Source organism: Bos mutus, chromosome 12 (genome assembly GCF_027580195.1).
Source record: "Bos mutus isolate GX-2022 chromosome 12, NWIPB_WYAK_1.1, whole genome shotgun sequence".
Lineage (NCBI taxonomy): Eukaryota > Metazoa > Chordata > Mammalia > Artiodactyla > Bovidae > Bos > Bos mutus.
In genome coordinates this window covers 17,842,505-17,869,399 of record NC_091628.1, presented here as the reverse complement: position 1 = coordinate 17,869,399, position 26,895 = coordinate 17,842,505, and the positions used below count along the sequence as shown (strand labels likewise).

General features: G+C 42.9%; 1 protein-coding gene across 2 annotated transcripts in view; it reads left to right on the top strand.

Moving 5' to 3' along the window:
- Window positions 1-26,895, top strand: part of MED4 (mediator complex subunit 4) — a 45,545-nt gene extending 18,650 nt beyond the window's left edge. Inside the window, exons 1-7 of one of the 2 annotated variants that reach the window (XM_005908143.3) lie at window positions 12,383-12,544; window positions 17,908-17,974; window positions 19,827-19,997; window positions 21,383-21,440; window positions 22,586-22,672; window positions 23,724-23,855; window positions 26,217-26,895. In XM_005908143.3, the coding sequence (XP_005908205.1) occupies window positions 12,420-12,544; window positions 17,908-17,974; window positions 19,827-19,997; window positions 21,383-21,440; window positions 22,586-22,672; window positions 23,724-23,855; window positions 26,217-26,389 (813 nt within the window). In that variant the 5' untranslated portion in view covers window positions 12,383-12,419 and the 3' untranslated portion in view covers window positions 26,390-26,895. Of the gene's footprint in view, window positions 1-12,382; window positions 12,545-17,907; window positions 17,975-19,826; window positions 19,998-21,382; window positions 21,441-22,585; window positions 22,673-23,723; window positions 23,856-26,216 lie in introns of those variants that run through there. The other variant, XM_070380297.1, reaches the window with a different exon arrangement.

Here is a 26,895-nt window from a genome sequence, read left to right as displayed (position 1 = left end):
ATAGTTAATCTTCTCTGAATTGTCTCCACAGTTAGAGACAGGAAGTGAGCTAACTTACTAACAGCCAAAAAGGAGACTTTTTCTGGGAAAGCTCCCTCAGTATAGCCAAAACAAATATTTTTATCTGGGAGAAAACAAAAGTTAAAATGAATGTAATACTGACCTTCACATTCAGCTGCTAGATAAGTCAAAAAGCTTCAGTAAAAATACTGAACATTTGCTCTGTGGTAGGTACTGGTTTTATGAAATTAAAAATACATGTCCTTAAATTTAAGGGCAAATTTAAACATATTCTGTCAAAAATGGATATAATACAAAAGTATGTTCCCTTTCCTCAAACCTCGTTTTGTTGCTGTTATTGTTGTTTAGGAATGTTAAATGGAGAAAAAATAAAAATTATCATAAGTGAAGTTCTTGAATTTGGCAGAGTCTATCATGAATTCCTTGAGTACAAAACAAAGAAATATGGACAGGGTGATGGTAGAGTAGGTGGATTTGTATGGTTAATAGTTCACACCCCAACAGCACTGATTTATTAATTGATGGCTGCTGTGTCCCAGAAAATTCTTGAAGACATCAAGGCTATGGGCTAACTGGAACATCACACATCTCCAAATACGGTCACATTCACAGATTCGGACATGGACATATCTCTTTGGAGGTTCAAAGAGATTCAAATGTGTAGTGAATTCACTATTTAATCCTCCATATAAATGGACTGAATTCTCCATTTAATTCACTATATGTTTGAATCCAGAATGGTGAGATATCTGAACCATTCTCTTTCTGACATTGATTCCTTACTCTAGTTCTTCTTTCTTCTATCCCTGCCTACCTTCCCGCCCCATGTCCAACACTTAGCCCAGCCAATTTCTACCTTCTTAGGAGCTTCTGAGTGCATCTCTTCCAGGAAGCCTTCCCTGACCACTGCAGGCCCAGCATTCAGTGCGATCCCTGGCACATAAAGAGCTCAATAAATATCTGTTGAGAGAATAAATGAAACTATCAAACCAGGCCAATGATGATGCCCACCTTCTCTGGAGTTACTGAGAAGTGATAAATTTTCAGTGATGCCTGGAGAATTTCTAGCAGGAGATGAGACTATTATTAGAAGTTTTGTTAATTCTAGAAAACCTTTCCATTGAAACCACACCATGAATATTTAAAGAGAATCAGATGTTTAACCTAAACTCCTTTTTATTCTCAAGGCCCAAGAATGTAGGGAGTTAAAAGACAAATTGCTTTACTTTCCACTGGGTTAATGACTTTAATTAACACTGAGCAATTTTGGACAGTGGGAGTTTTTTGCCATGTTGTGTTTTGGAAAGAGGAGGATAAGGTTCTTCTGATGAAAGCTTCCCATTGTAACCAGGATGAGGAAGATAAGGGGCCTTGTTCAGCTTGTAAAACTTCTCCTGATGTAGAGCAACACCAGTTGGATTGAGTAGAGAGAACTCAGCTTATTAAAAGCAGTAAAATGGCACATTCTGAGGCTTTGTAATTGGTTTAAAAATTGAAGTTGCTGGACTTTCCTGGTGGTGCAGTGGATAAGAATCCACCTGCTAGGGGCTTCCCTGGTGGCTTAGTGGTAGAGAATCCCCGTGCCAATGCAGAAGACATGGGTTTGATCCCTGGTTCCAGAAGATCCCACCTGTGTGGAGCAACTAAGCCTGTGCACCACAAGGACTAAGCCTGCACTCCAGAGTTCAGGAGCAACAACTACTGAAGCCCGTGCCCTAGAGCCCATGCTCTGCAAAAAGAGAAGCCACTGCAACGCGAAGGCTGTGAACCACAACTAGAGAGGAGCCCCTGCCTGCCGCAACTAGAGAAAAACCCACGCGGCAAGAAGACCCAGCGCTGCCAAAAAGTAAATAAATAAATGCATGACTTTTTTTTAATAAATAAAATTGAAGTTGCTAACACAACATTGTAACTCAACTATCAGTTCAGTTCAGTCACTCAGTCGTGTCCAACTCTTTGCAACCCTAAGGACTGCAGCATGCCAGGCTTCCCTGTCCATCACCAACTCCCGGAGCTTACTCAAACTCATGTCAATCGAGTTGGTGATACCATCCTATCTCATCCTCTGTCTTCCCCTTCTCCTCCCACCTTCAGTCTTTCCCAGCATCTTTCCCAGGGTCTTTTCCAATGAGTCAGTTCTTCGCATCACGTAGCCAAAGTATTGGAGTTTCACCTTCAGCATCAGTCCTTTCAATGAATATTCAGGACTGATTTCCTTTAGGATTGACTGGTTGGATCTCCTTTCAGTCCAAGGGACTCTCAAGAGTCTTCTCCAACACCACAGTTCAAAAGCATCAATTCTTCCGTGCTCAGCTTTGTTTATAGTCCAACTCTCACATCCATACATGACCACTGGAAAAACCATAGCTTTGACTAGATGGACCTTTGGGGCAAAGTGATATCTCTGCTTTTTACTATGCTGTTTAGGTTAGTCATAGATTTTCTTCCAAGGAGCAAGGCGTCTTTTAATTTCATAGCTGCAGTCACCATCTACAGTAATTATGGAGCTTCAAAAAATAAAGTTTCCACTGTTTCCCTATCTATTTGCCATGAAGTGATGGGACCGGATGCCATGATCTTCGTTTTCTGAATGTTGAGTTTTAAGCCAGGTTTTTCACTCTCCTCTTTCACTTTCATCAAAAGGCTCTTCAGTTCCTCTTTACTTTCTGCCATAAGGGTGGTGTCATCTGCATATCTGAGGTTATTGATATTTCTCCTGTCAATCTTAGATAGCATATTCAAAAGCAGAGACATTACTTTGCCAACAAAGGTTCGTCTAGTCAAGGCTATGGTTTTTCCTGTGGTCATGTATGGATGTGAGAGTTGGACCGTGAAGAAGGCTGAGGGCCGAAGAATTGATGCCTTTGAACTGTGGTGTTGGATAAGACTCTTGAGAGTCCCTTGGACTGCAAGGAGATCCAACCAGTCCATTCTGAAGGAGATCAGCCCTGGGATTTCTTTGGAAGGAATGATGCTAAAGCTGAAACTCCAGTACTTTGGCCACCTCATGCGAAGAGTTGACTCATTGGAAAAGACTCTGATGCTGGGAGGGATTGGGGGCAGGAGGAGAAGGGGACGACAGAGGATGAGATGGCTGGATGGCATCACTGACTCAATGGATATGAGTCTGAGTAAACTCTGGGAGTTGGTGATGGACAGGGAGGCCTGGTGTGCTGTGATTCATGGGGTCGCAAAGAGTCGGACACGACTGAGCGACTGATCTGATCTGATCTGTCAATCTTGATTCCAGCTTGTGCTTCTTCCAGCCCAGCATTTCTCATGATGTTTTCTGCACGTAAGTTAAACAAGCAGGGTGACAGTATACAGCCTTGACATACTCCTTTCCCGATTTGGAACCAGTCTGTTGTTCCATGTCCAGTTCTAACTGCTGCTTCCTGACCTGCATACAGATTTCTCAGAAGGCAGGTCAGGTGGTCTGGTATTCCCATCTCTTGAACAATTTTCCACAGTTTGTTGTGATTCACACAGTCAAAGGCTTTGGTGTAGTCAATAAAGCAGAAGTAGATGTTTTTCTGGAACTCTCTTGCTTTTTTGATGATCCAACAGCTGTTGGCAATTTGATTTCTGGTTCTTCTGCCTTTTCTAAATCCAGCTTGAACATCTGGAAGTTCACAGTTCACGTACTGCTGAAGCCTGGCTTGGAGAATTTTGAGCTAGCATGTGAGATGAGTGCAATTGTGCAGTAATTTGAGCATTCTTTGGCATTGCCTTTCTTTGTGATTCTTTGGCATCGCCCCACACAAGACTGACCTAGACTTGCGTGTGAGTGTGCAGGTGTCTCCGGTGGGGCGTGGGTGGATGGTAGACTGCTGCAGGGTCAGGAGCACTGAGTGCGGCAGTGCGTGAGCAGGACCTTTGGAAGGAGGTCGCCATTATCTTCATTACCTCCACACATGCTAGCAAAGTAACTCTCAAAATTCTCCAAGCCAGGCTTCAGCAATATGTGAACTGTGAACTTTCAGATGTTCAAGCTGGATTTAGAAAAGGCAGAGGAACCAGAGATCAAATCGCCAACATCTGCTGGATCATGGAAAAAGCAAGAGAGTTCCAGAAAAACATCTATTTCTGCTTTATTGACTACGCCAAAGCCTTTGACTGTGTGAATCACAACAAACTGTGGAAAATTGTTCAAGAGGTGGCAATACCAGACCACCTGACCTGCCTCTTGAGAAATCTGTCTGCAGGTCAAGAAGCAACAGTTAGAACTGGACATGGAACAACAGACTGGTTCCGAACTGGGAAAGGAGTACGTCAAGGCTGTATATTGTCACCCTGCTTATTTATCTTATATGCAGAGTACATCATGAGAAATGCTGGGCCATATGAATTGCAAGCTGAAATCAAGATTGCTGGGAGAAATATCAATAATCTCAGATAAGCAGATGACACCACCCTTATGGCAGAAAGTGAAGAGGAACTAAAGAGCCTCTTGATGAAAATGAAAGAGGAGAGTGAAAAGTTGGCTTAAAGCTCAACTTTCAGAAAACTGAGATCATGGCATCCAGTCCCATCACTTCATAGCAAATAGATAGGGGAACAATGGAAACAGTGGCAGATTTTATTTTGGGGGGCTCCAAAATCACTGCAAATGGTGACTGCAGGCATGAAATTAAAAGATGCTTAGTCCTTGGAAGGAAAGTTATGACCAACCTAGATAGCATATTAAAAAGCAGAGACCTTACTTTGCCAACAAAGGTCCATCTAATCAAAGCTATCTATGGTTCCAGTGGTCATGTATGGATGTGAGAGTTGGACTATAAACAAAGCTGAGCACCGAAGAATTGATGCTTTTGAACTGTGATGTTGGAGAAGACTTTTGAGAGTCCCTTGGATTGCAAAGAGGTCCAACCAGTCCATCCTAAAGGAATACTCAGGACTGATTATTCATTGGAGTATTCATTGGAAGGACTGATGCTGAAACTCCAATACTTTGGCCACCTGATGCGGAGAGCTGACTCATTTGAAAAGACCCTAATGCTGGGAAAGATTGAAGGCAAGAGGAGAAGGGGATTACAGAGGATGAGATGGTTGGATGGCATCACCAACTCAATGGACATGAGTTTGAGTAAGCTCCAGAAGTCGGTGATGGACAGGGAGGCCTGGCATGCTGCAGTCCTTGGGGTCGCAAAGAGTCAGACACGAGTGAGTAACTGAACTGAACTGAACTGAGTTGAGGGAAGCTGCAGGCAGTGTTGCTGGGTGGGTGGGGGTGTAGATGAGGAATCCCAGCTTGCTTATGTCTTTTTAGACACCCAAGTGGAGGACTCTCAAGTATCCAGGAGGAGCTGCATTTGCAAGTCTGAGCGTAGAGGACAGATCTGGGCAGGAAATAAAAATTAGGGAGTCAGTTTACAGGCAGCATTTAAAGCCACTGGACTGAATGACGTGATCTGAAGTGAGCCAGATGGAGATGAGAACCTAGAAGTGGCCCTAAAATGCTCTTCTGTACAGAGGCCAGTTGGGCCTCCCTAGTGACTCAGGTGGTAAAGAACCTGCCTGCCAATGCAAGAGACTCAGGTTCCATCCCTGGGTTGGGAAGATCCCCTGGAGGAGGGCATGGCAACCTACTCCAGTATTCTTGCCTGGAGAATCCCATGGACAGAGGAGCTCAGAGGGCTACAGTCCATGGGGTCGCAAAGAGTCGGACACAACTGAGCGACTGACACGTTCTTTCACTTTCATAGAGGTCAGGAGGAACCAGGAGGAAGCAGCCAGAGAGATGCAGAAGAGAGATCAGTGAGGAAATAGAAAAATGAAGAGAGTCTGGCATCTTAGAAATCAAGTGAAGAAAGTATCAAGTAGAAGCGGGTGATGGACTGTGTCCAGGCGGCTGAGAGATCAAGCACAGCGAGCACTGACCTTTACATTCAGCAGCACAGAGGTCTTTGATGACCTTTACAAACTGAGTTTAGGTGGGGAATTAGGGCTGAAAAACGAACTGAAATTGACATGAGGAAGGACTAAACTTGGTAACAAAATAACCTGATCTCTTTGTGCTCAGAGGAGCAAAGAAGCCAAGCAGTTGCTGGTGAGGGAAGTGCACTCAAGAGAAGATTTTCTTGACAGGAAAAGTACGCTAAGAAGGACGAGTAGAGGATGGAAGTTACCACAGACTGGGTTGCTTAAAGAATAGAAAATTTTTTCACTGTTACGGAAACTGGAAGTCCAAGGGACTTCTCCAGTGGCTCAGCTAGTAAAGAATCCACCTGCCCATGCAGGAGATACAGGAGATGTCAGTTTGATCCCTGGGTCAGGAAAAGTCCCTGGAGGAGGAAATGGCAACCTATTCCAGTATTCTTGCCTGGGAAATCCCATGGACAGAGGAGCTTGGTGGGTTACAGTCCATGAAGTTGAAAAGAGTTGGACATGACTGAGTGTGTGTGCGCCCGTGCGTGCGCGCGCACGCGCGCACACACACACACACACACACACACACACTGGAAGTCCAAGACCAATGTGGCAGCAGGTTAGTTTTTTAGGCAGCCTCTTCTTGGCTCGCAGATGGCTACCTTCCTCCAAAGGTGCCTTCCAGGTGTGAGACGGCAGCATCCTCAACACCATCTTTGCTCTGCGCTTGCACATCCCTAGTCTCAGCGTGTCCTCACGTCCTCTCCGTATAAGAACACCAGTCAGATGGGATTAGAGCTCACCCTAACAGTTTCATTTTAACTTAAGTACCTCATTAAAGGCCCTACCTTTAAAGGCAAAGGGACTCAGTCATACAAATACATGAATCCATTCTACCCCAAACTCCCCTCCCATCCAGGCTGCCACATAATATCGAGGAGAGTTCCCTATGCTATAGAGTAGAACTTTGTTGACTATCCATTTAAAATACAGCACTGTAGTATTTATACTTCTGGAATCAATAGATTGAGAAAATACTTTACACTCAAAGTTACCATGAATTCAGTTATCATAGCTCAGTTCAGTCCCGTCCAGTCGCTCAGTCGTGTCTGATTCTTTGTGACCCCATGAATCGCAGCACGCCAGGCCTCCCTGTCCATCACTAATTCCCGGAGTCTACTCAAACTCATGTCCATCGAGTCGGTGATGCCATCCAGACATCTCATCCTCTGTTGTCCCCTTCTCCTCCTGCCCCCAATTCCTCCCAGCATCAGGGTCTTTTCCAATGAGTCAACTCTTCACATGAGGTGGCCAAAGTATTGGAGTTTCAGCTTCAGTATCAGTCCTTCCAGTGAACACCCAGGACTGATCTCCTTGAAAATGGACTGGTTGGATCTCCTTGCAGTCCAAGGGACTCTCAAGAGTCTTCTCCAACACCACAGTTCAAAAGCATCAATTCTTCAGCACTCAGCTTTCTTCACAGTCCAACTCTCACATCCATACATGACCACTGGAAAAACCATAGCCTTGACTAGACGGACCTTTGTTGGCAAAGTAATGTCTCTGCTTTCCAATATGCTATCTACCCCATGAACAGTTATCATAAGAACAGTGTAAATATATAAAACATTCATATTTAGTTACAATTGACCCTTAAAGAACACAGATTTGAACTGCAGGGGTCCCCTTACATGTGGAATTTTTTCAATAAATATAGAAACTGCATTTTTCCTTTTACAGATCTTTAAGTTAAACGAGTGTGGGGAAAAGCTTGTGTCTGATTATTGGTCACAACATATGGAACAAAAAAAAACTAGGATTTGAGTCCCAATTCTGTTCAATTCTGCCTTGGGTGAGAAGGCAATGGCAACCCATTCCAGTATTCTTGCCTGGAGAATCCCATGGACAGAGGAGCCTGGCGGGCTACAGTCCACGGGAAAAGAGGCGGACACGACTGAGGGGCTTCACTTTCACTTTCTGTTCAATTCTGCCTTGGGTGAGTCACTTATCAGTTTCTTTGTTTTCAAGGCAAAGGCAGCAGTACTCCAGTTGGCACCCCTACCCACCATGTTGCTCAGTGGCCAACTCTAAAATATATTATAAAATAGCTCATAGTTTGTTTACCATACTTGAATCTTTACAGTTTGCAAAAGAGTGTATCAGTAGGAAGTACCATTGCTTATTAGTCTATAGAGAATATTCAGTGCACATGTGAATTTGTGCAAATCTGAGGAGGTACGGAGTTTACAACACACAAGTGCATGAGTGCATGCTAAGTCACTTTAGTCGTGTCTGACTCTGTATGACTCTATGGACTGTAGCCCACCAGCTCCATGGGATCCTCCGGACAAGAATACTGGATTGGGTTGCCATGCCCTCCTCCAGAGGATCTTCCCAACTCAAGGATCGAACCCATGTCTCCTGCAGTTACTACACTGCAGGCGGATTCTTTACCACTGAGCCACCAGAGAAGCCCTCACATCACACAGACAGTCCACATGTTGACCCTGGTTATCTGTAAAGGAGGATTTATAACTGGCCATTTTTAACTAATTAGAATCCTCCCAGGATTTTCATGTGGAAGCTACACTAATATGATCTACCTAATCCCCCCAGCAGAATCTTGGCCCAAGACAAACAAAATCCACATAAATTGAAGGAGTTTAGCCCCTTGGAAACTTAATATAAGAAATTATTGACTAGAGCTACTGGGAGGCACGCTTAGAATGCAATTGTAATTAAGAAAGCCTAAATTTAATTAATTAAGTCCATTGCCTGAGAACTGACTGTATTAAATGAAGAGGTGAGCCCACAGCAGAAGTATGGGGTGGTAGGACAATAAAAGGTGTCCATGAGTCTCTTGTCCTGTGTAGGGAAGAAGGCAACTCTGACCTGTGAACACAAGCACGCCAATCTCTTTAACACAGATATCCCTACACCATGGTGTCAGTCCTAATGACTGCATCAATTAAATCTGTATTTATCTTCATTTGTTCTGATCCAGGTTTACCAGTCAACATTCTGGTGATATTTGTGGCTTTCAGTGCGGGTTTATCTATGCATATAATTGTGCTCATCTTAAGATAATAAAATGGCATTCTGGGTTATTATTATTCAGCAGTTGCAATGAATGAATTTATTTAGCATGAGTCCTGAGGAAATCCTCCAGCAGGAATCAGGTTTGACACCTCTAGAAAGGTCAGGCCAGAGGACAGGACCACAGGTGCTCCTGGCTCCCTTCCAGCTGTTGTCTGGGAGTGACAGCTTTGCGGCTCACTCTCTGTGACAGCAGCTTTGGTCAGATGCAGAGCTCCCACTCTTAGGGCTGTCTAACCTTGGGTTTCCCTAGTAAGGAAGGTCTTCTACTACATTGTTTTCCCTGCTGAAAAGTGGGTTAAATCACATTTTTGGTTGATTTGGAATTGTTCTTTAAATTATTGAATTTTAAAATTATTTAAACTACATCAATTGTTTAAACTGTTTTCAGGAGTGTCCCTCATGGTCCAGTGGTTAAGACTTCACACTTCCAGCCCAGGGGGTGTGTGTTCAAGCCCTGTTCAGGGAATTAAGATTGCACATGCCTCACAGAACAGACCAAAAAAAAAAAAAAAAAAGAAAAAGCCCAAACGAACTATTTTCAACAACTACCAATTATATGGTTGCTCAGTCAGTAAAGAATCTGCCTGCAATACATGAGATGCAGGTTTGATCCCTGGGTCACAAAGATCCTCTGGAAAAGGGCATGGCTACCCACTCCAGTATTATTGCCTGAAGAATCCCATGACAGAGGAGCCTGGCAGTCTACAAAGCATGGGGCTGCAAAGAGTCTGACACGACTGACCAACTAACAACACACACAGCACTTACATACCACGTTCATTGGTTCAGTTCACTGGTCATCTTGAACAGTGAACAAAACATTTTGCTGGGAGATATATGATTAAAAAGATGGACTATAAAATTGTGGAAGCAACCCAAGTGTCTCTGACTGATGAATGGATAAACAAGAAGGGAGGGAGGAATGGAAAACTATTATTTAATAGATATGGAGTTTTAGTTTTGCAAGATACAAAGAGCTCTAGAGAAGGATTACAAATAGCTTACAAATGGGATTACAAATAGCTTACAAATAGCTAAGAAGAGAAGCTAAAGGCAAAGCAGAAATGGAAAGATACACTCATCTGAATGCAGAGTTCCAAAGAATAGCAAGGAGAGATAAGAAAGCCTTCCTCAGAGATCAGTGCAAAGAAATAGAGGAAAACAAGAGAATGGGAAAGACTAGAGATCTCTTCAAGAAAATTAGAGATACCAAGGGAATATTTGATGCAAAGATGGGCTTAGTAAAGGACAAAAATGGTATGGACCTAACAGAAGCAGAAGATATGAAGAAGAAGTAGCAAGAATACACAGAAGAACTGTACAAAAAAGATCTTCATGACCCAGATAATCACGATGTGTGATCACTCACCTAGAGCCAGACATCCTGGAATGCAAAGTCAAATGGGCCTTAGGAAGCATCACTACGAACAAAGCTAGTGGAGGTGATGGAATTCCAGTTGAGCTATTTCAAATGCTGAAAGATGATGCTGTGAAAGTGCTGCACTCAATATGCCTGCAAATTTGGAAAACTCAGCAGTGGCCATAGGACTGGAAAAGGTCAGCTTTCATTCCAATCCCAAAGAAAGGCAATGCCCCCAAATGTTCAAACTACCACACAATTGCACTCATCTCACAAGCTAGCAAAGTAATGCTCAAAACTCTCCAAGCCAGGCTTCAGCAATACGGGAACTGTGAACTTTCAGATGTTCAAGCTGGATTTACAAACGGCAGAAGGACCAGAAATCAAATTGCCAACATCCGCTGGATCATTGAAAAGCAAGAACGTTCCAGAAAAACATCTATTTCTGCATTATTGACTACGCCAAAGCCTTTGACTGTGTGAATCACAACAAATTGTGGAAAATTGTTCAAGAGGTGGGAATACCAGACCACCTGACCTGCCTCTTGAGAAATCTGTTTGCAGGTCAGGAAGCAACAGTTAGAACTGGACATGGAACAACAGACTGGTTCTGAATTGGGAAAGGAGTACCTCAAGGCTGTTTATTGTCACCCTGTTTATTTAACTTATATGCAGAGTACATCATGAGAAACACTGGGCTGGAAGAAGCACAAGCTGGAATCAAGATTGCCAGGAGAAATATCAATAACCTCAGATATGCAGATGACACCACCCTTATGGCAGAAAGTGAAGAGGAACTAAAGAGCCTCTTGATGAAAGTGAAAGAGGAGAGTGAAAAGGCTGGCTTAAATCTCAACATTCAGAAAACGAAGATCATGGCATCTGATCCCATCACTTCATGGCAAATAGATGGGGAAAAAATGGAAACGGTGAGAGACTTTATTTCTTGGGCTCCTAAGTCACTGCAGATGGTGACTGCAGCCATGAAGTTAAAAGACGCTTACTCCTTGGAAGAAAAGCTATGACAAAGCTAGACAGCATATTAAAAAGCAGAGACATTACTTTGACAACAAAGGTCCATGGGGTCGCAAGCAGTCAGACAGGGCTGAGGGACAGAACTGAATTGAACTGAGAGAAGGATGGTGGTGATGGTAGCACAATATGAAGGTACTTGATGTCACTGAACTGTACGCTTAAACAAGGTTAAATGGTACATTTTATGCTAAGTGTATTTTACCACCAAGAAAAAAAGGAAGAAAATATGATAGATTTTGGCTCCTGCCCTAAACTTCTTACAGCCTTCCTGAGAGCCCAAACAGGAGAATGGGAATAGCGTTACGGAAACGCAGACTAGGAGAGAAGTTAATAAGAGGAGCGCCCCCCCGCACCCCCCGCCCCCGCTGCACATTTCACGAAGAAACTGAAACAGAGGCAGGCCATTAAGTAAGTCCTTCAAATGCTGAAAATCCGTTGAGCAGAAGCTTCCCATTCCTGCTTGAATAACTTAAGGCTTAGGAGACGCTGAGTTGGACAGGGCTGAGCGACTAAGCACAGGCTAGGAGACTCTGACCGTGTTGGCCCGCAGTTCTCAGTTTGGCTCTGCCTCCAGGGGCTGGAACTGAAGCTGAAACCCCAATACTTTGGCCACCTGATGCGAAGAACTGACTCATTGGAAAAGACCCTGATGCTGGAAAAGACTGAAGGCAGGGGGAGAAGGGGACGACAGAGGATGAGATGGTTGGATGGCGTCACCGACTCAATGGACACGAGTTTGACTAAGCTCCGGGAGCTGGCGATGGACAGGGAGGCCTGGCGTGCTGCAGTCCATGGGGTCACAACGAGTCGGACACGATTGAGCGACTGAACCGAACTGAACTGAACTGAATCAGGGGGTGGAAGGCGAAGCCCTCACTGACCAGCAGGGGGCGCTGGCGCCCTCAGCGTACCGCCAGGCGAGCAGGGGGCGCTCTGGCCCGCCGCTCCTCCCTGCCTCGGCGATCCTTCCTTCCGCCGGCCGAGCCCGCCTCTCGTCGCCAGTGCGCAGCTGCGCGCACGCCTGCCCGTGGGCACCATGGCGGCGGCGTCGAGCGGCGAGAAGGAGAAGGAGCGGCCGGGCGGCGGCTTAGGAGCGGCTGGCGGTAACAGCACGCGAGAGCGGCTGCTGTCAGCGCTGGAAGATCTGGAGGTCTTGTCGAGGTGAGGCCGTCGGCCCCAGGCCATTGCTGCGGCTGGGCCGGAAGGACTGAGTCGGGACCACCGGCCTGCCTTGGGCTGGTTCCCCGGGGCTCGAAGGGGAGGGCCGCGCCCCGAGGGACAGTGCCCGAGCGCGGTGGAAGTGGGTCTGCAACCCTCAGGGACTCGGGGTCAAGAGCCCTCTTTGTTGTTGCTCAGTCGCTCAGTCGTGTTCGACTCTTTGCAACCCCATGGACTGCAGCAGGCCGGGCTTCCCCGTCCTTCACCATCCCCTGGAGCTTGCTCAGACTCACGTCCATCTTAATACTGATAGTGACCCTGATCTCCAGAATATGGGAATCTTAGCGGACGTCAGAGGTCGCCGGGTGTGGGTCCCTTCGTCCACCGACACTCGACAGACGTATAAGGAACTCCCGTGGGTGCTGCGCGCTGGGAAACGGTCCCCAGGGGTACTACGAGGAGGAGCTTGGTGTAATTGGCGAGAGACCACTGACCCAGAGGAACGTCTGTGTCAACAGTGATTGTGGCGCGGAGCCTCCCTAAGGCCTGTCCTCGGTGTAGTCAGATCCTGTGTTAGTTTAAGGTGTACAGTGGAGAAGGAACTGGCAACCCATTCCAGTACTCTTCCCTGGAAAATTCCATAGGGGGAAGAGCCTGGTAGGCTACAGTCCATGGGGTCACAAAAGATTCGGACACAACTGGGCGACTTCACTTTCTTTCTATAGTTCCTTTTGGAGAAGGAAATGGCAACCCACTCCAGTGTTCTTGCCTAGAGAGTCCCATGGACAGAGGGGCCTGGTGGGCTACAGTCTATGGGGTTGCAAAGAGTCGGACACGACTAAGCAACACACACAGTCACACACACGTGTACAGCAGTGATTCAGTTGTGTGTGTGTGTGTGTATATATCAGTTATCCAGTCTTAGCTCCTACTGTTTACCTCATGACAGGCCAATAGAGAGATGAATTGTTGGGGCAGGGGAATAGCGACTTTATTCAGAAAGCCAGCAAACCGAGATGGTAGACTTGTGCCCTAAAGAGCCACCTGTCTGAGTTAGAATTCCGTCTTCTTTTATACTAGGAGGGGAGGCAAATCAAATGTTTCCCACAGTTTCCGGAGGGGAATTGTTAATTTCTTCCTGCAGTCCTTCAAGGGTGGGCCTGGTCAGGATGTTTCCTGTGAGTTAAACAAGGTATTTTAGCTTAATGCTCATTACCTGGGAGGCAGGCTTCCCCGAGATGGGACATTTTGTATAATTTAAGCTTACAGGAAACGTGTCTTTAATGATTTAACTTTTAGAAGAATACCAAGATTTTTTTTTTATCTATTACGTATCTGTTCTTTTTCAGATTCTTTTCCCATATAGGTTATTACAGAGTATTGAGTAGAGCTCCCTATTCTATACAGTAGATCCTTGTTGATGATTTGTTTTGTATGGAGCAGTGTGTATATGCTAATCCCAACCTCCTGATTTATCCCTCCTCCTTCCCACTTTCCCCCTTTAGTAACCCTAAATTTGTTTTCTGAGTCTGTTTTTGTTTTGTAAATGAGTTCATTTGTTTCATTTTTTTAGATTCCACATATAGGGGATATCATATGATACTTACCTTTTTCTGTCCACCTGAGTATGATAATGCCTTGTTCCATCCTTGTTGCTGTAAATGGCATTATTTCATTCTGTTTTATGGCTGAGTAATATTCAGTTGTGTATGTGTATCACATCTTTATCCATTCCTCTGTCAGTGGACAGGTTGCTTCCATTTCCTTGGCAGTTGTAAATAGTGCTGCAGCAAACACTGGGGTGCATGTATCTTTTTGAATTACAGTTTTCTCTGGATATATGCCCAGGAGTGGGATTGCTGCATCACATGGTAGTTTTAGTTTTATTAAAAAATTAACTTACTTATTTGTATTAATAGTTATGGTGAGCGGGGATCACTCTCTAGCTGTGGTTCACAGGCTTCAAATTGCTGTGGTTTCGTGTGCAAAGCATGGTGAGTTCTGTGCTTATGGGCTCAGTAGGTGGTACATGGTTTTAGTTGCCCTGTGACATGTAGGATCTTTTAATCCAGTGATCTCTATTACAAATGAAATAGAGATTCAAAGAAGTTAGGTTCCTGGATTTAACATCCCATTTGCTGGGTATTTACTATGATCCTGGTTCAGGATGTGTGACTAGTTAGTGGCTGAATTGAGATGAGAACTGTGGTGTCCGGTACTCGCAGTTCACTACTATTTCCAGTATACTATTCGTCATGGATTATTCAATTGGAATTTGGTTAAGATGTAGTGTCAGGAATGTGTTAGTATTTCAACTAAGGGCTATAATAATTTGCCTCCGAATTCTGATTCCTATTAATTTGGATCTTTCTGACCCAGGGATCGAAACCCGGTCTCCTGCAATGCAGGCAGACTTTTTACCATTGGAGCCACCAGGGAAACCCAAATAATTTGTATCAAATAGAACTGGCATACTTGTTACATATTTCAGGTGTATATGGATGCATAGTTCTAATTTTTAATCATGTTTTCTTCCTTCAAGGGCCTGTTTTTAGCTTTAGGGAGTCATGTATGGCTCCAAGGTCTTGAAATGGCTATCTATGATTTATTATAACAATTCCAGTCCAACGCCATTGGTTACAGCTTCCCACCCTACATTCTCTCTGGTTATTTTGACTCCTGATGAAAATTTATATTGGCATAATGCTGCCTGCAGTGTGGGACACCTGGGTTTGATCCCTGGGTTGGGAAGATCCCCTGCAGAAGGGAATGGCAACCCACTCCAGCATTCTTGCCTGGAGAATTCCATGGACAGAGGAGCCTAGTGGGCTACAGTCCCTGGGTTCGCAAAGAGTCATACAACTGAGCTACTAACACACACATGTAGGATCCTAGTTCCCTGACTAGGGATCAGATCCGTGTCCTCTGCATTGGCAGGCAGACTAGACCACCAGGGAAATCCCCTTTTAGTTTTTAAGGGGCTTCGATACTGTTCTCCATAGTGGTTATATCGATTTACATTCCAGCCAACAGTGTAAAAGGGTGCCAGGGTTTTAAGTCCTTCAGATACATACGGACATCACCTCCTTAAAATCACTCTCTATGGTAGCGCTGTGATTACTTACATTTGGCTGATGAGGGATCCACCGTATAGGCAATCCCAACATCTTTTCCAGGTCGCACAAGAAGAAAGGAGTAGAGGACTTGAATCCACGCCCTGATGTCCGTGCCTGAGTTCTTGGTCAGCCCTGTGTACTTCCTTTCTCAGCATCTCACACCATGCTCCCCACGGCCACCCCCAGCCCAGCCCCCAGAGGCCAGCTTGCATTTAGGGCAGGGGTTCCCAACTCTTCATCTCATTAAGGGGTACAGAAATGGGCTAAAATAGTTGGTCATCTTAGCAAGTCCTGTCAGCTCTGCCTCCAAAATGTACCCTAAATCTGTCCAGGTTTCCCCATTTCCATGACTAAATCCTCATGCCCAGGACCTAGTCAAAGCCAGTGTCATTCTTTTGCCTGAGCTCCTACAAAGACCACCTGACCTGATTCGCACTCTAGCTTTCTTACAGTCTTGTCTCCAGATAGCTCAGTAATTGTCTAAAAACATGAATCAGGTCCTGTCCTTTTCCTGTTTAAAACAATTTAGTAACTTGTCTTTGCACTTGGAGTGAAATACTGATCCTTTAACCTGACCGACAAGGCCCTGCACGAGCAGGCGCCAACCTCTGCGGGACCAGGGGCCTGTTTCGTGGAAGAGTTTTCCAGGGACAGGGTGGGGAAGGAGAAGGGTATGGTTTCGGGATGACTAGAGGGCACTACACGTCTGTGCATTTTACTTTCCGTTTTGTGATGACCTCGGAGTTCTCCCCGGGCTGGGGCTCCTGCCCCACACGGTGCAGCCCTCACGTCCTTGCTCTGTGCCCTCCCTGGCGCCTCCGGTGTGCTTCCTCAAGCCCGTCTGTGCGCTGATGCACTGGCTGTGTCTTTGACAAGCATTCTTTCCTCCCACATCTGCTGGCCGGCTTCTCTTGTTTAGTTCATGCTTTACTCCAAAGATAACCCTGTAGAGAAACCTCCCCTGACCACACAGTGTAAGTAGCCAGACTACCTCCCTGACACTTTCTGCTGTAACACTCCGCTTAATTTTCTTCCTAATCCTTGTCAACTCTGGTTTATATATTTTCTTGACTTCTGCATTTAATTCATTTTTATAACTCAGATCATCTAGAAAGTGCCTGACCCATAATAGGCACTCAGGAAATATTTGAATGTATGAACTTTTCACCCCTTTATCCACTTTTCTCATTAATTAGCTTTAATTAATTCATACGTAGTAGTGTATGGGAGGGAGGTAGTAGTGGGAAATACTGAGTCCAGTCGGTACCATCCACTAAATAGCCTGAGGCTAGTGAGAGGAAGGTGGATGGTGGGAATATGAAGGTAAAATGGAAAATGAAGATGAAAAGGTGCAAACCGGACTGACCAGTAGTGTCAGGCGGCTAATTGTGAAGCTGTCCTTTCCTGAATTGTCCCATCTGTCATCGATTTTGAAATTAATGTATAAATAGAAAATGCCTGCTGCACATTTCCTCCCAATCATTCTACTATTTTTCATATAGGAAAGTTAACATATTTAACAGAGAAGCATTCTAGAAATGTATGATTTATTATGTGTAAGAATCCCTCTTAGCTGATACCTGTTTGGTTAATTAAAAAATGTGCAGGCCAGAAGTTCTCCGTCACAACTACTCTGTTCTGCCTTTGTCATGGGAAGCAGCTTTTGGCAATATATAAATGAAGAGGCGTGGCTGTCTTCCTAAAATAGCTACTTACCTAAACCACAGATGGGCTGGATTTGTAGACCCCTGATGGAGCAGGAGTTTTTCTTGCATAAACCACCCCTAATTCATCATCTGCGTTTTCTCCTTCAGTTTCTTTAAAGTGAAATGAGCCCTTGGCCACTCATCAGGCAGTCTTAGGGCAGGCTCTTGCTGAGTTTTTATGACTTGACTTCTCTTGGTTCGATACAGTTTTCCTTTGTAACACCTCTGTTGAGTATTTCCCAGCTTAGGTTTTTATGGAAACAGTTCTGCCTGTTCACAGTCATACTTGATTTGTGTTTATCTACTCCATATTGATTTATATAATTATAGTAATAGTAAAACTTGAATAAATGGGGCTGGTAATGAGCACAGCTGAGTCTTGGTGAGAATGCGCTGTGCTGGTGAGAGCTGAAGTCCAGTCAGAGGGCCTGTGGGGCAGGAGCTCTGAGTCTGCTTGCTGTCAGTCCCGCACATCGGCTGGGTGGAGGTCAGATAAGAGAGCCTCTGTTGTGTTTACTTTGCAGACTTTGTTTTTGTTTTATAGAGAACTTATAGAAATGCTGGCAATTTCAAGAAACCAAAAGTTGCTACAGTCTGGAGAGGAGAACCAGGTAAGTGGTTTCTTTTTGAATTAAAAACAAAAAACCTGCGTCATTTCCTCAGTTTCCTGTTTATGTTTACTTTGTGTGAGAACAGGAAGATCAGACTATTAAATTATTAATTGCAGTTTTTAAATGGATTTTTTTGCATCATTAGGTGAGATGTAATTGAGATATAGTTGACATATAATTATGTGATATTAAATACATTATTTAATATATTTAATGTCTTCTTTATATTTAATTATATATATTTAATGTTTATATATTTGATACAAATATATTTAATACATTAAACTGGATTAGCTTAATACGTATATCATTATGATTTGATATACGTGCACATTGCAAAATTACCATTATAAGTTTAGTTAACATGCGAGATCTTAGTTCCCTGACCAGGGATCCAGCCTGCACCTTCTGCAGTGGAAGTACAGAGTCTTAATCACTGGATTTCCAAGGAAGTCTTTTTTATGATAAGACCATTTAAGAAAATTGCAAGGAAGGTGGAGGTGGCACCTTTTCATGTACCTGTTGGCAATTTGTATGTGTTTGGAAAAATGTCTGTTGCATTCTGCACATTTTTAAGAACTTCATGTTGCTGAGATGTACTCTGCAACTTTCAGATTTCAGTACTGTGTTCTTACTTAAAGTCACCATGCTGTACGTTACAGTTCCAGAATTCACTTGTCTGACAGCTGGAAGTTTGTACCTTTTGACCACCTTCACCCATTTGACTCCCTTCCCTCTGGCAGCCACCAACCTGAGCTCTTTTCTTGTGTGTTGGCTTTTTTACATTCCTCGGGTAACTGAGATCATACAATGTCTTTCTGTCTGACTTTACTTCCTTTAATGTGATGTTCTATAAGGTCCATGCATATTATTCCAAATGCCAGGATTTCCTTTTTGTGGATGAATGATACTCCTTTGTGTGTATGTGCATGTGTATAGATCTACATCACATTTTCTTTTTCCATTCATCCATTCATGGACACTTAGATTACTTCCATGTATTGGCTATTGTGAATAATGCTGCAGTGAACATACGAGTGCAGATATCTTTTTGCAAGTAGTGATTTCATTGCTTTTGGATAAATACCCGGAAACAATTGCTGGATCATATGGTGGTTCTTTTTTTTTTTTTTAAACTTTTTAAGTGTCCTCCACACTTACTGGAATGTTTTCCGCAGTAGTTGCACTAATTTAGATCGCTGCCAACAGTGTACTAAGGGTTCCTCTTTCTCCACATTCTTGCCAACTCTTGTTATCGTTTGTCTTTCTGACGATACCACCTAGCTGGTGCAAGGCAATATCCAGTTGTGATTTTGATTTGCATTTCCCTGATGATTAGTGATATTGGGTGCCTTTGCTTCTGGTTTTGTTCCTTTGTGTATCTTTGGAGAAATGTCTGTTCAGTTCCCGGTGTCAGCTAACATACATACATGCTTAGTTGCTCAGTCGTGTCTGACTCTTGCAACCCCATGGACAACCTGCCAGGCTCCTCTGTCCATGGGATTTTCCAGGCAAGATTACTGGAGTGGGTTGCCAGGGCTGTCAACTAAAATCATCTCAAATTTTGCCTTCCCTGAGAAATGAATAAGCCTGCTCATTTTGGCATATTGCTAGTTCTGAAAGATTTCTTTTGTATGAAAGAATAGCATATAATTAGAAAAAGTAGAAAATCTTGATTAATCTTTCTAAAATAATCATAGATACGCTATTTTTATTTCTAATAATGATTAGAAAATAATACTTTGAAGGTGTTAAGATTTTGAGGACTTGCCAGTTCACGTGTGGCTGGTTTCATTGGAAATGTAGTTCTTCAGTATTCTGTTGTCTGTTTTAACCAACTGTTATCTCACAGGTCCTGGAGTTGTTAATTCACAGAGATGGGGAATTTCAGGAACTAATGAAATTGGCACTTAATCAGGGAAAAATCCATCATGAAATGCAAGTTTTAGAAAAAGAAGTAGAAAAGAGAGACAGTGATATTCAGCAACTACAAAAACAGCTAAAGGAAGCAGAACAGATACTGGTAAGCTGATAGAGGCTGGTTCTTAATGTAAAAAGGGCTATTATTTACTCTATTTACAAAAAATAAACCTATTTTCAGAATTTTGAAGTGGCAGAAAACTTGAATCTCCAGTCTAAAATCTAACCAAACTTGTCACTTTCATTAGATGAAAGACCATGTCATTCACTTTTTAATGATTTTCAGATACTCTGCATTTCTTTAGAACCATATTTTCATTATTTAAAGATTTCACATGATTGAATTCACAGAAGTATGACATTTTACTTTTATCCTGTCCTCATATAAGTGTCATTTATTAATAGTCTAAATCTTCAGTTTTAGAAATTTTGCAATCAGTAAAAATATATACCAATTTTATAAATTGATTAAAATTTACATTAATTTATGTCATCTTCCATCTTAAATGAGGTGGGATTTGGATATGTCGAGGACTCTTAGTTTTTCTTGTTCTACTATTTCAAAGAGACAATTTATTTGTTCAGTTATTTCTCTCAGTGCTGACCTACGTAATTGTTATGTGGTGGTATTGCAGGAAGAGCTGAGTTTGATTCTCATTCGGACCAGACTTTGCAGGCTCTTCTCTAAAGACAGTGAACATGAGGGCTAGAAAAAGAATAAATCTTGTGAGTTAAGACAATGGCAACTGACAGTTTTACTAGTGCCCCCTGGTACACTAGTGTATTAGCTTAATCTTAACAGTTTTATGAGGTCAGTACCATTTTTCTATTTTTACAGATGAAACCATGGTTTTAAATGAATACCTATCTTGCCCAAGAGGGTAAAAGTAGAGACACGGAACTTAAACCTAGATCCCTCTGCCTGCCTGCTTTTACCCGCTGTGTTACGGCTAAGGATGCACACGCTAGGGTCAGCCTCGTTTTACCCTGAGTTTGTCTTTGCCCAGGGGGGAAGGGGAAGAGCTCATTATAACAGTCATTATGCATTGGTAATGTGTAAGTGAGTGACACTCTCAGCCTACAAACTTACCTTGTAAACTAGAAAAAAAAGTGTTTTGGTGTTTTATCCTTGAACCAGATGTAAGGATTGTTTTGGGAGTAGTACCTGGTCTGTTTTCTGCATTCTTATGATAGAAGACATAAAGCAAAAATGGTAGCGAATAATCCAGTTTATGTTTTGTTTCCAACAATTAATTTGTGAATGGAGGCTAATTCATAAATACATAAATATGGTATTTTTCTCATTAATTATAGCTGATGTAAATGATACCCAAGTGGTATTTCAGAATATTATAAATAAATTGTGGGGATTTCCAAGTTTTATATATTGTTTCTATGGGATAAATGATTTTGTGAATTAGGCCAAAAACTGGACTTGGTATAGTTCTGAATAATCTGTATTTCTTTTTAAAATGTTGTTTAAATTAGGCAACAGCTGTTTACCAAGCAAAAGAAAAACTCAAGTCAATAGAAAAAGCAAGGAAAGGTTAGTAATGTGGGGACATTAAATGACTTTCTGAAAGACTTAAGTTTTGGTTTCAAGAAACTGCTGCTGCTAAGTCACTTCAGTTGTGTCCAACTCTGTGCGACCCCATAGACGGCAGCCCACCAGGCTCCCCCATCCCTGGGATTCTCCAGGCAAGAACACTGGAGTGGGTTGCCATTTCCTTCTCCAATGCATGAAAGTGAAAAGTGAAAGTGAAGTCAAAAGCTCAATCGTGTCCGACTCCTAGCGACCCCATGGACTGCAGCCCACCAGGCCCCTCTGTCCATGGGATTTTCCAGGCAAGAGTACTGGAGTGGGGTCCCATTGCCTTCTCCATTCAAGAAACTGATGAGAGTATTAATGGTAGTCATGTCATGCTGTTAAAAAGTTTCCAATGAATTTCTATTGTGAAGTGTCTGCTATGTTACAGCCCTGTGCTGGACATTGTTAGGGAGGTGTCACGTCCTTTTTCAGGTTACAAAATGAGATAAAGAAGTATGGCTATTACTTAAATGTGTAATAAAGACAGTGGGTTTTTTACATTGTTGGGAGAACAGAATATGGGCTGGAAACAATGTGATTTGAGGTGGACCTTGAAAGATGGGATAGAGGATGAGAGAGCATGCAGTGGACAACTCGAATAGGACTAAAGCACCATGAAGTCAGAACTGAGTAAGGCTTTGGGGTGTGCCCATTTGGTGGTGCAGGGAGACGCTCAGCCTGCCTTCTCGTCCTGTCCTGCTTTTCTCTTTAAAAGGCTTCCATTTTGGATCTTTTAGTTTGGATACTAAAAGTCAGAATTGTAATGAAAACCTTGGCTATTTGCTTTTCATGATTTGTAGGTGTGATTTACATCTAAATTCCCTCTTTTCCTATTTTAGATTAACTGCTGTTAATGTTTGATGTGTGTTCTTCGAGATTTTTCTTAGATGTGTAATACATATGTGACAATAATAATAGTAAAACTAGGCCATGCTATACATATTACTACTTACGTGCACTTTTTTTATGAATATAAAAAATGAAGTGTATGTATTAAGTGTAATAAAATTAAGTGTATTAAATGAAGTGTAACTGTGACATATGCACTGACAAACTTGTATGTTAGTAGGCTGAAGTGTTAAAACTCCTCTTGACTCTCTTAGGTGCTATTTCCTCTGAAGAAATAATTAAGTATGCACATAGGATTAGTGCAAGTAATGCTGTGTGCGCCCCACTGACCTGGGTCCCAGGTAAAAATGATTCTCTTTTTACTAGATACATGGTGGTTGTGAAAATTCTTAGGTTAGCTATACATAAAATAGGAGAAAAGATTTAAATATAGAATGTATATATTTTAAAATACAAGGTAATATGTGATGATTCTAAAGCTGTATTTGTATACCTGGAAAACCCTGGCTGGCCAGAAGCCAACTTTTTCGAGGGATTTCCACAAGGGCTCCAGCCTGAGAGACAATCCCACCTCTTAGGGTATAAAGATGAAGCACTGGACACCAGGCAGCAGGTGCACAGGCTGCAGAAAGCTGGAGAAACTAAGGAACAGGAGAGAGAAACTGCAACGTGTATTGACAGCCAGGGACCTCGCGTAGAGCTCCAGCCTTTTGGGAGGATGGGAGTAGTTATTTTTAGTCACTCCTGACAGTGGTGTTTTGCCACAGCTTGAAACATTAAGGGTGGCTGCAGTTTTGGAGGGTAAATAATTTAGAGTTGGTGAGAAAATACCCCAGTATTGGTTCACATCTGGCCAACTTTTCATCAGCCCAGAACTAAACAGTGTGCTTTCATGTTTGGAAATGAACATCATTGGCTTCTGATTCTCTGCCTGAAAGTTATAGGAATTGGTCTTTTTTGCCATACTGTGTGGCATGTGGGCTCTTACTTCCTGACCAGGGATGGAACCTGAGGCCCCTGCAGTGAAAGCTGAGTCTTAATCAGTGCACTACCAGGGAAGTCCCCAGGAATTAGTCTTTAAATGACATGACAAAAAGGTTATTAGGAAAAGGTTTTAATTTAGAGGAATCAGGATTATAATTTTGTCATTTGGAATGGTTGCTGAAATGACAATTTTCATATAGTGTTATTGTGAAGATCTAAAGATATAAAAATACATGTAATTAAAATTTTAACATGTTCTTAATAGCAATTGATAAGATGACTTTAATATTCCAAAATTTAAAATGTGGCTTGAGTTTTTCAAAGTGAACCAAGGAAAATCAGTATTTCCAAGAAGGTATTTAAGCATATTTCCGTGTGTGATTGAATTAAAAGCAGGCTGTATTTTAGGGGACCCACGGAGACCATACCCAACCGATCTGGAGATGAGAAGTGGATTACTGGGTCAGATGAACAGCCCTTCCACTAATGGAGTGAACGGCCATCTCCCAGGGGACGCACTTGCAGCGGGCAGACTGCCAGGTATGTGTTCATCAGAACAGTACTTCGAGATGAAGGCTTTTTTTCAGAGATGATGATGAAGACAAAGACCTGGCTGTTGAACAAGTTTGAGGGTCTGGACCCATCTTATTTTAGTTGCTGCTTCTGCTGCTAAGTCACTTCAGTCGTGTCCGACTCTGTGCGACCCCATAGACGGCAGCCCACCAGGCTCCCCCGTCCCTGGGATTCTCTAGGCAAGAACACTGGAGTGGGTTGCCATTTCCTTCTCCAATGCATGAGAGTGAGAAGTGAAAGTGAAGTCGCGCAGTCGTGTCCGACTCTTAGCGACCCCATGGACTGCAGCCTACCAGGCTCCTCCATCCATGGGATTTTCCAGGCAAGAGTACTGGAGTGGGGTGCCATTGCCTTCTCCGATTTTAGTTGCTAGAGTTAGTTAACTACCAGTTTATGCTGCTCTCTGCTTCCTGTCCTTTAAGACCGTTCTAGATGGAGGCTATGAAATTAGAATGTGATGTGAAAGTCACTCAGTCATGTCTGACTCTTTGCGACCCATGGACTAGAGAGTCCATGGAATTCTCCAGGTGAGAATACTGGAGTGGGTAGTCTTTCCCTTCTCCAGGGGATCTTCCCAACTCAGGGATTGAACCCAGGTCTCCCGCATTGCAGGTGGATTCTTTACCAGCTGAGCCACAAGGGAAGCCCCAAGAAATTAGAATAAGGTGATATTGTGCCATTTTCCTCAGGCATTAGGCCTCTCATTAACTTAAGCTCCAGACATGGTTTTTTTTTTTTAATGAACCATACTTTATAAACAGAGTAAGAAGTATTCAGTTTAAAGGATACCACATGAACATACTTGTTAAAAACCCCCAAATTAACTAAGTGAATAACAAAGCTTCTAATGGACTTTTTACTAACTAAATAGAGTATGTTTTTTATGAGAGCTCATTCTGAGCTTCAGACCCCCTCTGGTTTCACGTAGAAGTCTACTTGTTTTCATCTGGTAGAACTTTTTAAAAGTTTTCTAAAAGGCGTAAGAAAGGAAAAAATTTTTTGGGCAGTCACTTAATGTTTTACATATCTCATGATTTTCCGTGTATTTTTTAAAATACCTATTCTAAATTTATTCAGCTCCACTGGGTCTTTGTCGTGGTTCGTGGGCTGTCTTTAGTTAACGGCAAGCCGGCTTCTCATTGAGGTGGCTTCTCTCGTTGCAGAGCACAGAGCAGCCTCAGTAGTTGGGCTGCACGGGCCCAGCTGCCCCGCTGTGGAATCCCAGTTCCTGGACCGGGGATTGAACCCTCGTTACTGGCATTGGCAGGCAGAGTCCTAGCCACTGGGAAGCCCCACCCTGTATTTTTTACATTGCTAAAAATGTACTCTAGATAATGCTTTTTCAGTGTTTAATGTTTTGTTGTCAGGCTGTCCCTGTGTTACTAAAAATGCTTTTGTGAACATTGTTAACTAAGACAAACTGGGAGTTCACTGTGCCTTAGATTCCCTTAGTATCACCTCATTTTTCTCATTGTGATTGTACCATGTGTCAGTACAGTCCCAGCAGAAGACTGAAACTACACCAGCCCATCCAGCTGGGATGCCGCTGACATCCTGCACATCAACCAGGCACCACAGGAGGGAGTGCAGGCCTAGTAGGGGAAGAAGCCTTTTCCTCTTGTGGGCTTCCCTCCTAGCTTAGTCAGTAGAGTCTGCCTGCAATGCAGGAGGCCTGGGTTTGATCCCTGGGTTGGGAAGTGCTCTGGAGAAGGAAGTGGCAACCCGCTCCAGTATTCTTGCCTGGAGAATCCCATGGACGGAGGAGCATGGTAGCCTACAGTCCATGGGGTCTCAAGAGTTGGGCACACGACTTGGTGACACCACCACCACCACCACCTGTGGAGTCCCTGCAGCGCCCTCTACGGGCAGAGCCGAACACTGTAGCTGCTGGCGGAGAACTGTGTTTAGGGTTCAGGGAGAAGAGTGGAGGCTTAGAGACAGCCTAAACTGCAATACTTAGTATAGTACACATTAGCTATTTATAATGTGTATATAGAGAGAATGTATAGAAAGTACTATACATGACCTATTACATATTGTTAATATACGTGCATTATATATATATATAGAGGAGACATTTGATTTGAAATTGTGACTGTCTTGAATAGTGACTGTAGGAAAGTATGATTTAAAAAAATAAATCATAGATTCTAGTTACTTTTTAAAACATCACATTTTTCCTTGATAAGTTTGATCATTAATTTGGCCAAATGTATATTTTGATTTCTAACCTTTAAAAAAATTTTCAAAGTATTTGCATGAAGGAAAGAAGAAGAAGTGAATGAATCGTTAGTAGAAATGTTCTCATGTGTGCGTCTTTTTGTCCAGATGTCCTTGCTCCACAGTATCCATGGCAGTCAAATGACATGGCGATGAACATGTTACCACCAAACCACAGTCATGACTTTCTGTTGGAACCTCCAGGGCATAACAAAGAAAACGAGGATGATGTAGAGGTTATGTCAACGGACTCCTCAAGCAGCAGCAGTGACTCTGATTAGAGACCGTAAGACAAAGAGCATACAGAATTGAATACTATAGAAATCTGTTTCTTAAATGGCAAAAGTGGAAAGCTAGCCAGGTGATGTTGGCTGTAGTAGAATTGTTCTGCCCATTAAAAATCATAGTGGACTTTCTTTTTAAGCCAAAAATTATGGTTTCAGTTCTAAACCACTAGGTTAATACTTAAGAATCACACTGTACTGTTGGGGTAAAGCTTTTTCAGTTCAATGCTGTCTTACCTTGTTCTGTTCCAGTTGTGTTGGACTTGTGCACAGTACTGGAAGGAAGATTTGAGGGAAATGACCCATGTACATATCACTAACAGGGCTGGAATTATTTAGAAAAGCATAAGCAAGAGCAGCAGATCACTGTATTATATAACAGAAACCTTCATTTGAAAGTAAAGGCTATTTAACTTTCTGTCACAGGAAGAGGAGAAATCATCTCAATTTATACTGTTTGTAATTATTGTATTTTTTTGTAAATAAACTTATTTTTGTTTGTA